Source organism: Arachis duranensis, chromosome 7, assembly GCF_000817695.3.
Source record: "Arachis duranensis cultivar V14167 chromosome 7, aradu.V14167.gnm2.J7QH, whole genome shotgun sequence".
Classification (NCBI taxonomy): domain Eukaryota; kingdom Viridiplantae; phylum Streptophyta; class Magnoliopsida; order Fabales; family Fabaceae; genus Arachis; species Arachis duranensis.
Genome location: NC_029778.3, coordinates 63,221,338 through 63,233,756, shown reverse-complemented (window position 1 = coordinate 63,233,756; position 12,419 = coordinate 63,221,338). Strand labels below are relative to the sequence as shown.

General features: G+C 38.0%; 1 protein-coding gene and 1 pseudogene across 2 annotated transcripts; both read left to right on the top strand.

Annotated features, from left to right (window-relative positions):
- Positions 1-835: 835 nt before the first annotated feature.
- On the top strand, positions 836-6,896 carry LOC107459334 (carbamoyl-phosphate synthase large chain, chloroplastic-like). 2 transcript variants are annotated; one of them, XM_052252012.1, is made up of 5 exons: positions 836-2,299; positions 2,714-3,406; positions 3,755-5,314; positions 5,488-6,345; positions 6,813-6,896. In XM_052252012.1, the coding sequence occupies exons 1-3, from the start codon at positions 971-973 to the stop codon at positions 5,264-5,266; spliced, it is 3,534 nt and encodes a 1,177-aa protein (XP_052107972.1). In that variant the 5' UTR covers positions 836-970; the 3' UTR covers positions 5,267-5,314; positions 5,488-6,345; positions 6,813-6,896. The 2 variants fall into 2 exon arrangements, with proteins under 2 accessions (XP_052107972.1, XP_015933041.1); XM_016077555.3 differs by having other exon boundaries at positions 6,758-6,895.
- An 866-nt stretch (positions 6,897-7,762) lies between these two features.
- Positions 7,763-9,262, top strand: LOC127740563 (carbamoyl-phosphate synthase large chain, chloroplastic-like; annotated as a pseudogene).
- Positions 9,263-12,419: the final 3,157 nt, after the last annotated feature.

Sequence of the window (12,419 nt, the reverse complement as noted above, 5' to 3'; positions counted from 1 at the left end):
GTGTTGCCCATTTAATTGCACAGGTTGTGAAAAATTATTTTTGGTGCTTCCGCTGTTAGACAGGTTCTTGATTTAAACCTGTGTTGAGTTTTCCCAACAAAAAGCTACCATAAAACCACAAGAACACAACTCCATTGATTGCGAGGGTGAGCCCAACAAAGAATCCAATTAAGGCAGCTAGGCCCTGATCAATAACAAATCCAGTCAGCTAGAACAAGTCAGCTAGAACAAGGGAGAAACAAATATAAGACCTAATTTAAGAATGAGAGAATTAACATTGAACAAATACACCAGGTGGTAGGGGGTGTTTTCAAATTTTGAAAGTCAAATAGTTTCCAAGACAATTGCAGTTCATAATAATTCAACCTATGTAAAAACAGAACCATCTTCTGGAAATGGTTTTCAACTCACATGAACATTTATTCATCGAGTAGAACAATATCATTTGGATTTTCGTTTTCTTCTTTTTTTTTTTTAGATTTATTTCTTGCTGGATAATCAGATGCATATCTGAACAAAAAATTGCACAAGAAGAAGTGTCTATTGGAAGTTGGAGACAGCATCCAATATGTGCAAGATTAACATAGTAAAATAAAATTAATCAGGAATATAATTATAACGCTATAGATGCAGGATAATGTAACGGTTCAACAATATGACTAAGATAAGATTGACTTGGTGGTATAATCAATTAATCATAACAGTTTCAATTGCAAAGATTTACTCACTAGACAAACTGTAATTAAATAAGATGAAATGACAATTGTGAGTGGGACTTACCAGGGCAACAAAAGTTGAGCATCCCTATCATGCTAATCACAGAGAATACGCTGCACCCACACTCCACACCCTTACTAAACCTAAACCCTTACTAAACCCTCTTCACCCCTGCGAAAGTAAACCCTCTTCCTCTCTGCGAAAGGGTTGGCTTCATCGCACGCCAAAACCTAAACCCTCTTTCTCTCTGCTAATGGGAATCGGAAGTTGCATTATTCGCCTGGACAATTTCCCTCTTCCCTTCCTCTCCCGTTCCCCTTCCTTCTCTTCCTCCTCTTCTCGCTTTAAAGCACCAAAAGCAACCTTCCAGATCCGCTTCTTTCCCCTTTCCACAATCTATGGCAAAAGAAAATCAATTTTCTGTTCCAACGAACACCGTCACGTGTCTTCCACCGCCGCTGCAGCGGCTGTTGCTGCTCCTGCTCTCGCTGCTGACACTGCGACCAAAGTTGGAAAACGAACAGACATAAAAAAAATTCTGATCCTTGGAGCTGGACCAATCGTCATTGGTCAAGCATGCGAGTTCGATTACAGTGGAACGCAAGCATGCAAGGCTCTCAAAGAAGAAGGGTATGAAGTTATTCTAATAAATTCAAATCCTGCTACTATAATGACTGATCCTGATATGGCTGATAGGACCTATATTACCCCTATGACTCCTGAATTAGTTGAGCAGGTTCTCGAAGCGGAGCGTCCCGACGCCCTGCTTCCCACCATGGGTGGCCAAACTGCCCTCAACCTGGCTGTGGCTCTCTCTGAGAGCGGCGCCTTGGAGAAATACGGTGTGGAATTGATTGGGGCCAAGCTGGAGGCTATTAAGAAGGCCGAAGATAGGGATTTGTTTAAGCAGGCTATGAAGGATATAGGGATTAAGACTCCGCCTTCCGGGATAGGAACCACCATTAGGGAGTGCATGGAAATTGCCAATGAGATTGGCGAGTTTCCATTGATTGTTAGGCCTGCCTTTACGTTAGGTGGAACGGGTGGTGGGATTGCTTACAATAGAGAAGAGTTTGAGGAGATTTGTAAGGCTGGGATTGCTGCTAGTTTAACCAGTCAAGTTTTGATTGAGAAGTCCTTGTTGGGGTGGAAGGAGTATGAGCTTGAGGTTATGAGGGATTTGGCTGACAATGTGGTTATTATATGTTCCATTGAGAATATTGATCCCATGGGAGTTCATACCGGAGACTCAATTACTGTTGCACCTGCACAGACTCTTACCGATAAGGAGTATCAGCGCCTTCGAGATTACTCCATTGCTATAATTAGAGAGATTGGGGTGGAATGTGGGGGATCCAATGTGCAGTTTGCTGTCAACCCTGTGAACAGTGAGGTGATGGTGATCGAGATGAATCCGAGAGTCTCAAGGTCCTCGGCCCTGGCATCAAAGGCTACCGGATTTCCAATAGCAAAAATAGCAGCAAAATTGTCTGTAGGCTATTCACTGGATCAAATTCCAAATGATATAACAAAAAAGACTCCGGCTAGTTTTGAGCCCTCGATAGATTATGTGGTTACAAAGGTTAGTGACTCGTTGATAATTTCATCATCCATTTTCACTTTTGAATGTAGTTTGGTTGTTGAACATTTACAGCAGAACTAATGTCAATTCTATTGTTGTTGAGGGCTTGTATTTTATTAGTTTCTTTAGCAGCATTATTACACCCCTTATATGCTTGTAGAAAAAGTCTTGGTTGTTGATATTATATTTGAAGTCTTGAATCTTCTTGCCTTGTAATTTATCTTAAAAGTTTTGTTTGCAATAGCTTATAGCGTTGTAATCTGATAAACCAATATTTATGCTAGGTCATCAAATATTAGTATTATCTTGATGAATCATTGACAATATCTATTTTGTTATATGTTTGATAATCTTTATTCAAACTTGTTTTTTAATCCCATATGTACTTTTCTCCCATGGTTTTTTATATTTTAGATTCCTCGGTTTGCTTTTGAGAAGTTCCCTGGTTCAAAGCCAATATTGACAAAGCAGATGAAGTCTGTTGGTGAGGCAATGGCTATAGGGAGAACCTTCCAAGAGTCCTTTCAAAAAGCTGTCCGCTCACTGGAACACGGATACCCTGGATGGGGTTGTTCGAAAGTGAAAGAGTTGGACTATGACTGGGAACAATTGAAGTACAGTCTTCGAGTTCCTAACCCTGAACGCATCCATGCCATATATGCTGCAATGAAAAAAGGCATGAGCATTGATGAAATTTTCGAGTTGAGTTACATTGACAAATGGTTTCTTACTCAGCTCAAGGAGCTAGTTGATGTGGAAAATTTCTTGATGTCCCACTATTTGTTTGATTTGACGAATGTTAATTTTCATGAGGTTAAGAAAAGAGGGTTTAGTGATAAACAGATAGCATTTGCAACTAAATCTGCTGAAAAGGAAGTTCGGTGCAGGCGATTGTCTCTGGGTGTTACTCCAGCATATAAGCGAGTTGATACCTGTGCTGCAGAATTTGAAGCTAATACTCCTTATATGTATTCCTCTTATGATTTTGAGTGCGAGTCTGCTCCCACTAAAAGAAAGAAGGTTTTAATTTTGGGTGGTGGACCAAATAGAATTGGCCAAGGGATTGAGTTTGACTATTGTTGCTGTCATGCATCCTTTGCTCTTCAGGTGTGTTTTCTTCTATTTTATGTTGATTAGATTCCACATTCAAACATTCTTACTTTACTGGTTGCAAATATGCGGCTCAGAAACCAAGTAAAGAGAAAATATATAACTCTTTTTTATCTCTCTGCATGCTTTATTTTTTTCTTTCTAAAAGTGAAACTGTAAACTTAAGGTGAGAGTAAAATTAATGAATTGCACGAGTTAAGCCTTTGATCTTGATGACATATTGAATTCAAATGTACATTACATGACTTGTCTTTTTTGCTTGGTATGTGTCCTGACTTTCGGTTTGGCATATGCTTTTAAAATGATTAATCTTCCCGTATTCTGTCTCTCTCTCTATATTTGCAGGATGCAGGATATGAGACAATCATGGTGAATTCAAATCCTGAGACAGTCTCTACAGATTATGACACCAGTGATCGTCTATACTTTGAACCCTTGACCGTTGAAGATGTTTTGAACATTATTGAATTGGAAAGACCTGATGGTATCATTGTGCAATTTGGAGGTCAAACACCATTGAAATTGTCTCTCTCCATACAACAATACCTGGATGAACACAAGCCAGCATGTGCCAGTGGACTTGGTCATGTACGTATATGGGGAACATCCCCTGATTCCATAGATGCCGCTGAGGACAGAGAAAGGTTTAATGTGATGCTCAATGAATTAAAGATTGAACAGCCAAAAGGAGGAATTGCCAGGAGTGAAAAAGATGCACTCGCCATTGCGGCAGAGATTGGATACCCAGTTGTTGTTCGCCCTTCCTATGTTCTGGGAGGTCGAGCAATGGAGATTGTTTATAGTGATGATAAACTTGTGACTTATCTTGAAACTGCTGTTGAGGTGGATCCAGAGCGCCCTGTATTAATTGACAAGTATTTATCTGATGCCATTGAGATTGACGTTGATGCACTGGCTGACTCACATGGCAATGTGGTCATTGGTGGGATAATGGAGCACATTGAACAGGCTGGGGTACATTCTGGTGACTCTGCCTGCTCTATTCCCACAAGAACTGTTCCGTCTTCTTGCTTGGAGACAATCAGGTCATGGACTGAAAAATTGGCGAAACGACTGGGTGTCTGTGGGCTCATGAATTGTCAGTATGCAATTAATAATTCAGAGGAGGTATTTTTGCTTGAGGCCAACCCTCGAGCTTCTCGCACTGTTCCATTTGTATCAAAAGCAATAGGTCATCCGTTGGCTAAATACACTTCCCTTGTCATGTCTGGAAAGTCTCTCTATGATATACAGTTTACAAAAGAGGTCATTCCTAAATATGTGTCCGTTAAGGAAGCTGTTCTTCCCTTTTCGAAATTCGCAGGCTGTGATGTGCTTCTAAGTCCTGAGATGCGAAGTACTGGTGAGGTCATGGGTATTGACTCTCTGTATAATACTGCATTTGCTAAGGCTCAAATTGCTGCTGGCCAGAAGTTACCAACTTCTGGAATTGTGTTTCTTAGCTTAAATGATTTAACAAAGCGTCACCTTGAGAAGATTGCAAAGACCTTCGTCGAGGCTGGTTTTAAGATTGTTGCTACTTCTGGAACAGCTCATGCTCTTAAATCAGCTAATATCCAAACTGAGCGAGTGCTGAAGATGCATGAAGGTAGGCCTCATGCTGGTGACATGATTGCCAATGGAGACATTCAGCTAATGGTGATAACGAGTTCTGGTGATGCACTTGATCAGATAGATGGTTTAGCTCTGAGAAGAATGGCTTTGGATTACAAGGTTCCTATTGTCACAACGGTTAACGGCGCTATTGCAACTGCTGAAGCAATAAAGAGTTTGAAATCCAATTCTATCAAAATGATTGCTCTACAAGACTTCGTTGAGTGTAAAGAGTCAGAATAGTTTTGCAGCAACCTCTTTCTCTCCTAAGTGGCTATGTGATATATACTAGTAAGGTTCTGTTTTCCCTCTTAGTGAGAATAGTTTTTCCTGTTGGTATTTGTTAAATGAAAATTCTCTTATAATTTGGTCATTGTTCATATCTTGCTTTTTTTAATTTTAAATCCAATTAATAAACAATAATTGCTACTGTTGCATGTTTGCATGATATATTGGTTGATTAGGTTGAGCAGGTTCTTGAAGCGAAGCACCCTGACCCTCTGCTTCCCACCATGGGTGGCCAAACCACCCTTAACCTCGTTGTGAAGCTCTCTGAGAGCAGTGCTTGGAGAAAAACGGTGTGGAATTGATTCGGCGAAGCTGGAGACTATTAAGAAGGTTGAGGATAAGGATTTGTTTAAGCAGACTATGAAGAACATAGGGATTAAGACCCTGCTTTCTGGGATAGGAACCATCATTAGGGAGTGTATGGAAATTGCTAATGAGATTGGCGAGTTTTCGCTGATCATTAGGCCTGGCCTGCTTTTATGTTCGGTGGAACAGGTGGTGTGATTGCTTAGAATAGGAAAGAGTTTGAGGAGATTTGCAAGGTTGGAATTGCTGCTAGTTTGACAAGTCAGGTTTTGATTGAGAAGTCCTCGTTGAGGTGAAAGGGGTATGAGCTTGAGTTTATAAGGGACTTGGCTAACAATGTGGTTATTATATGTTCCATTGAGAATATTGATCCCATGGGAGTTCATACCGGTGATTCAATCACTGTTACACCAGCACAGACCCTTATCGATAAGGAGTATCAGCGCAATCGAGATTACTCCATTGCTATAACTAGAGAGATTGGGGTGGAATGTGGGGGATCCAATGTGCAGTTTGCTATCAACCCTATAAATGGTGAGGTGATGGTGATCGAGATGAATCCGAGAGTCTCAAGGTCCTTGGCCCTGGCGTCGAAGGCTACTGGATTTTTGATAGCAAAAATGGCAACAAAGTTGTCTGTAGGGTATTCACTGGATCAAATCCCAAATAATACAACAAAAAAGGACATTGCTGATTATGAGCCCCCCATAGATTATGTGGTTATAAAGGTTAGTGACTCGATGATAATTTCATCATGTATTTTCATTTTTGATTGTAGTTTGGTTGTTGAACATTTATAGTAGAACTAATGTAAATTCTATTGCTGTCCAGGACTTATATTTTATTAGTTTCTTTGGCAGCATTATTACATCCCTTATATGCTTGTAGAACAAGTCTTGGTTGTTGATATTGTATTTTAAGTTCTGAATCTTCGTTCCTTGAAATTTATCTTGAAGTTTTGTTTGCATCAGCCAATCATAGAGCTGTAATCTGAAACCAACATTTATACTAGGTTATCAAATATCAGTATTATGTTGATGAATCATTAACAATATCTTTTTTGTTATATGTTTGATAAATTTTATTCAAACTTGTTTCTGAATCTCATGCACTTCTCTCCCATGGCTATTTATATTTCAGATTCCTCGGTTTTCTTTTGATAAATTTCCTGGTTCAAAATCAATATTGACAACAGAGATGAAGTCTGTTGGTAGGCAATGGCTATATGGAGAATCTTCCAAGAGTCCTTTCAAAAAGTTGTCCTGTCACTGGAACACGGATACCCTAGATGGGGTTGTTCAAAAGTGAAAAAGTTGGACTATGACTGGGAATGATTGAAGTATAGTATTCGAGTTCCTAACCCTGAACGCATTCATGCCATATATGCTGCAATGAAAAAAGGCATGAGCATGGATGAAATTTTCGAGCTGAGTTATATTGACTAATGGTTTCTCACTTAGCTCTAGGTGCTAGTTGATGTGGAAAATTTCTTGATGTCCCACAATTTGTCTGACTCGACGAATGTTGATTTCTATGATGTTAAGAAAAGAGGGTTTAGTGATAAACAGATAGCATTTGCAACTAAATCTGCTGAGATGGAAGTTCGGTGCAGGCGACTGTCTCTGGGTGTTACTCCAGCATATAAGCGAGTTGATACCTGTGCTGCAGAATTTGAAGCTAATACTCTTTATATGTATTCTTCTTATGATTTTGGGTGTGAGTCAGCTCCCACTAAAAGAAAGAATGTTTTAATTTTGGGTGGGGGACCAAATAGAATTGGTCAAGGGATTGAGTTTGACTATTGCTGCTTGTCATGCATCCTTTGCTCTTAGGAGTTTTCTTCTATTTTATGTTGATTAGATTCCACAGATTTGAATATTCCTGCTTTACTGGTTGCAAATTTGCGTCTCAAAAACGAAGTAAAGACAAAATACATAACTCTTCTTTATCTCTCTACTTGCTTCATTTTTCTCTCTCTAAATGCAAAAAATGTTACCTTAATGTGAGAGTAAATCTGATGAATTGCACGAGTTAAGCCTTTGATCTTGATGAAATATTGAATTCAAATGTTACATTACATGCCTTGTCTTTTGGCTTGGTATGTGTGCTGGCTTTATGTTCTGTCTCTCTCTATATGAGACAATCATGGTGAATTCAAATCCTCAGACAGTCTCTACAAATTAAGACACCAGTGATCGTCTATACTTTGAACTCTTGACCGTTGAAGATGTTTTTGAACATTATTGACTTGGAAAGACCTAATGGTATCATTGTGCAATTTGGAGGTCAAGCACCGTTGAAATTGTCTCTCCCCATACAATAATACCTGGATGAACACAAGCCAGCGTGTGCCAGTGGGCTTGGTCATGTACACATTTGGAGAATATCCCCTGATTCCATAGGTGCTGCTGAGGACAGAAAAAGGTTTAATGTGATGCTCAATGAATTAAAGATTTAATAGCCAAAGGGAGGAATTTCCAGGAGTGAAAAAGATGCCCTCGCCAATGCGACAGAGATTGGATACCCAGTTGTTGTTCGCCCTTCCTATGTTCTGGGAGGTTGAGCAATGGAGATTGTTTATAGTAATGATAAACTTGTGACTTATCTTGAAACTGCTGTTGAGGTGGATCCAGAACCACCTGTAGTAATTGATAAGTATTTATCTAATGCCATTGAAATTGACGTTGGTGCACTGACTGACTCACATGGCAATATGGTCATTGGTGGGATAATGGAGCACATTGAACAGGCTGGGTACATTCTGGTGACTCTGCCTGCTCTATTCCCACAAGAACTGTTCCATATTCTTGCTTGGAGATGATCACGTGATGGACTGAAAAATTGGCAAAACGACTGGATGTCTGGGTACTCATGAATTGTCAGTATGCAATTATTAATTCAGAGGATTTATTTTTGCTCGAGGCCAGCCCTCGAGCTTCTCACACTGTCCCATTTGTATCAAAAGTAATTGGTCACCCGTTGGCTAAATATGCTTCCCTTCTCATGTCTGGAAAGTCTCTCTGATATACAGTTCACAGAAGAGGTCATTCCTAAATATGTCATTCCTAAATATGTGTGTATCAAGGAAGCTATTCTTCCCTTATCAAAATTCGCAGGCTGTGCTGTGCTTCTAAGTCCTGAGATGCGAAGTACTGGTGAGGTCATGGGTATTGACTCTTTGTATAATACTGCATTTGCTCAGGCTCAAATTGCTTCCAGCCAGAAGTTACCAACTTCTAGTATTGTGTTCCTTAGCTTAAATGATTTAACGAAGCCTCACCTTGAGAAGATAGCAAAGACCTTCGTCGAGGTTGGTTTTAAGACTTGCTACTTCTGGAACGGCTCTTGCTCTTAAATCAGCTAATATCCAAGCTGAGAGAGTGCTGAAGATGCATGAAGGTAGGCCTCATGCTGGTGACATGATTGCCAATGGAGACATTCAGCTAATGGTGATAATGAGTTCTGGTGATGCACTTGATCGGATAGATGGTTTAACTCTGAGAAGGATGGCTTTGGATTACAAGGTTCCTATTGTCACAACGATTAATGGGAGCTATAGCAACTACTAAAGCAATAAAGAGTTTCAAGTCCAATTCTATCAAAATAATTGCTCTTCAGGAGTTCATTGAGCATAAAGTGTTTTAAATAGTTTTGCAGGCAGCCTCTTTCTCTCTGAAGTGTCTGTGTGATAGATACTAGTAAGCTTCTATTTTTCCTCTTAGTATTTGATAGAAGTCAGGATGTGACATATTTTGAACTTGAAATGAATGTACGAATACTTTCGGTTTTATTTAGTTTCATGTGTAATTAAAGTTGCTAAAATGTAGTTCCAACACATCATATCACTATTTATAAAGTAATAAGAATTTTATGCTTTTTAAGGTTTATTATAATTTTTTAGTTTAAAACAATCTCCATAGTTCATACGCTTACTTTCTTTGCCTTTCGAATTAATCTTGAGCAATTTTCTATTGTGCTTGGTAATTTTGGACTGATCTACTTCATTTTCTATTTACTATGGTTAAAATTCACCTGTTGCAGATTATTGTGAGATTGTACATCACATCTTGTTTAATTTGGGAGAATGGCAATTGTATTTGAATTGAGATGCTTTCATTTATGGAATCAAAATTCACCAAAGCAAATATGAAAGGACATGTAGTATGTTGACCTTGTTTCCAAATCCTTTACTCTTTTTTTTTTTATGGTAAAGTTTTTTATTTGTAGTAACTTGGCTTGACTCCTCATAAAAGCAGTTGTCATGTTTTGCAAAAGCCTTTGTTTACATGCTTGATTTCAATTTTTTTATAATTAATCATTTTAGTATATCAACTGTCACACCTAGTGTGATGCTGTTTACCCTTATCATGCGACACACTAAAGTCTCAAACTATAGACTCTGAAGAGTGTGTACATGCCTAAAGGTAATAATTGTGAATGTATAGAATTAATTGTATATTTTTAATCTCTTTTTGTATTCTTCTCGTCTCTTGTATTAATTAATGCAGTTGTTTAATACTTATCCCTGATTTGATGGTTTTAAATTTTGAAGCTATGCCTTTGATTAATGCAATAAAAAAAAAAGAATTCAACTTTCAATTAGTATTACTATAAATAGGAATTTTAACTATTCACTATTGTACATTATTAATAATACACTAGCTGGTAACAATAATAATAATCCTTTGAATTTATATGGTCATTATTTACTTGGATGGATTTGTTCAATGAGGTGAACAGTTTTTCACCTACCTTGTGGGCTAATATTAACACTATACATGAATAGGGACACAGAAATATATATATATTTGAACGTGTTCGGTTTGGAAAACCAACCGAAACCAAACCCAAGCCCATAAACAATGATTCCCTAGCCCACTAGCTATTCTAATCCGAATTGAAATTATATTTCCTCGCAGCCGAGTCCTGGGTCAGATGGCAATTTTGTTTGCCTCCCATTAAGCTGCACCAAGTTCAAAACCATTTGTGTGTATCCCCATGTAGTGTGTGTGAGTGGGTTGTGTGAGTGTGTAATGCATGAGTGTAATGCTTAGGATTAGAGGCTGTCCAATCCACTTGACAAAAAAAAAATTATATTCCCTCCATTGTAGCTAGTAATAAGGCAATTGGATTTCCTTTTTCTTGGTTCGTGTATCTTAACAGAGGAGCCAACACTAAAGACAACTTAGATGCGGAATACAACGGTCAGAGCAGAGAAGTAAGGCAAGACAGCACAGATGGTCTAAGCCTGAGCCAATGACAAAGATGCTAACACATTTAGACGAACATGTCGTTGAAAACTTGAAGAAGAATTGGCTCAGATTGAGCAGTTAAATTGCTTCTAATAATTCTTCAGCACGGGTTTCTCCGGCAAGCTGGTTCAGTGAAGTGGGTCGCTCTCGGAGTGGTCGTCGTCGTCGCTCCCTGTCTCATCACTTGAACGCCTTCTCGCGTTCGTGGTCACTAGCGGCAGAAGCAGCCGGTCCTGAGACTGGTCGTCATTGTCGCTTCTTGTTTTGAGTCTCGCCGTCAGCTTTCTTGGCGCAAATTTTTGATTTGGTGAGTTCCAAACAAATTTGTTGTTCTTTCTTTTTCAGTTTTGTTGCTGTAATTCATCACTGCACTTTGATTTTGTTGCTGAAAGTTGAATTCGTTGTTGAAAATATGACTGAACTAGTTTCTTTCTCGTTGAAAGTCATGATCGACATGAATTTGTTACTGATGAGAGTATAGTTTAACATGGTATTTAAATTTGTAGATTTCAATTAGAAGTATAGTGTGGACGATAGAAGACTTCTATTAATAAAATTTTGAGATTTTAAAAAATTTTCGAGGACTCTTTTGCATTTTACTATGGAGACTCATTGGTTCAAAATGCACATGTGAATACTTAACAGTTATGTTTGTGAGTTAACGTTCCACGTCAGCAATCGACTAACGAAAAGAGACTGTATTATCTAACGGAAATAAACGTTGATGATTATTTTATGTATTTTAAAACTTAAGAGACTAAAATATTCAATTTCAAAAATTTTAGAGATTAATTTAAATAATTACTTTTTATTTTATTATTTGTAAAATTAATTTTTGCTATTAAATTTTTTATAATTTTTATATTTTACTAATTAGATTTTATATTTTGTTTCACAATTCAACAAATCACAATTTTGAACTAACTTAGTGAATTAAGATAAAGGGAGCCACTTTATAAAGATGCTTAAAACGTCTTTTTTTAAAGATATTTTTTATTAACTAAAATTTAATACATATAATCGATTAAACTATATTATTTTTGTTAAAATTACATCAAAAAAATTAATTTAGTCGAAAAATCGGTAAACCAAACCTTAAATTGATCTAAATTAATATTTTTTTAATAGAAAATGACTACAATAATTTTATTATAGAAAATAACTAAAATTTTTATTATATATATTTTTTAATTTTAAAAATCCTAAATTCGAACCCTATAACGGCAACAACAACAACAACAAGAAAGCCTTGTCCCACTAAGTGGGGTCGGCTACATGAATCAAACGACGCCATTGTGCTCTGTCATGTATCATGTCTACAAAGAGACCGTTTACATGTAGATCTCATTTGACCACCTCTGGATGGTCTTCTTAGGTCTTCCTCTGCCTTTCGCCCCTTGTCCATCTTCCATCTCATCTACCCTCCTGACTGGATGTTCTATCGGTCTTCTTCTCCCATGTCCAAACCACCTGAGACGCGATTCAACCATCTTTTCCACAATGGGTGCTACTCCAACTCTCTCCCTTATATCTTCATTCCTTATTTTATC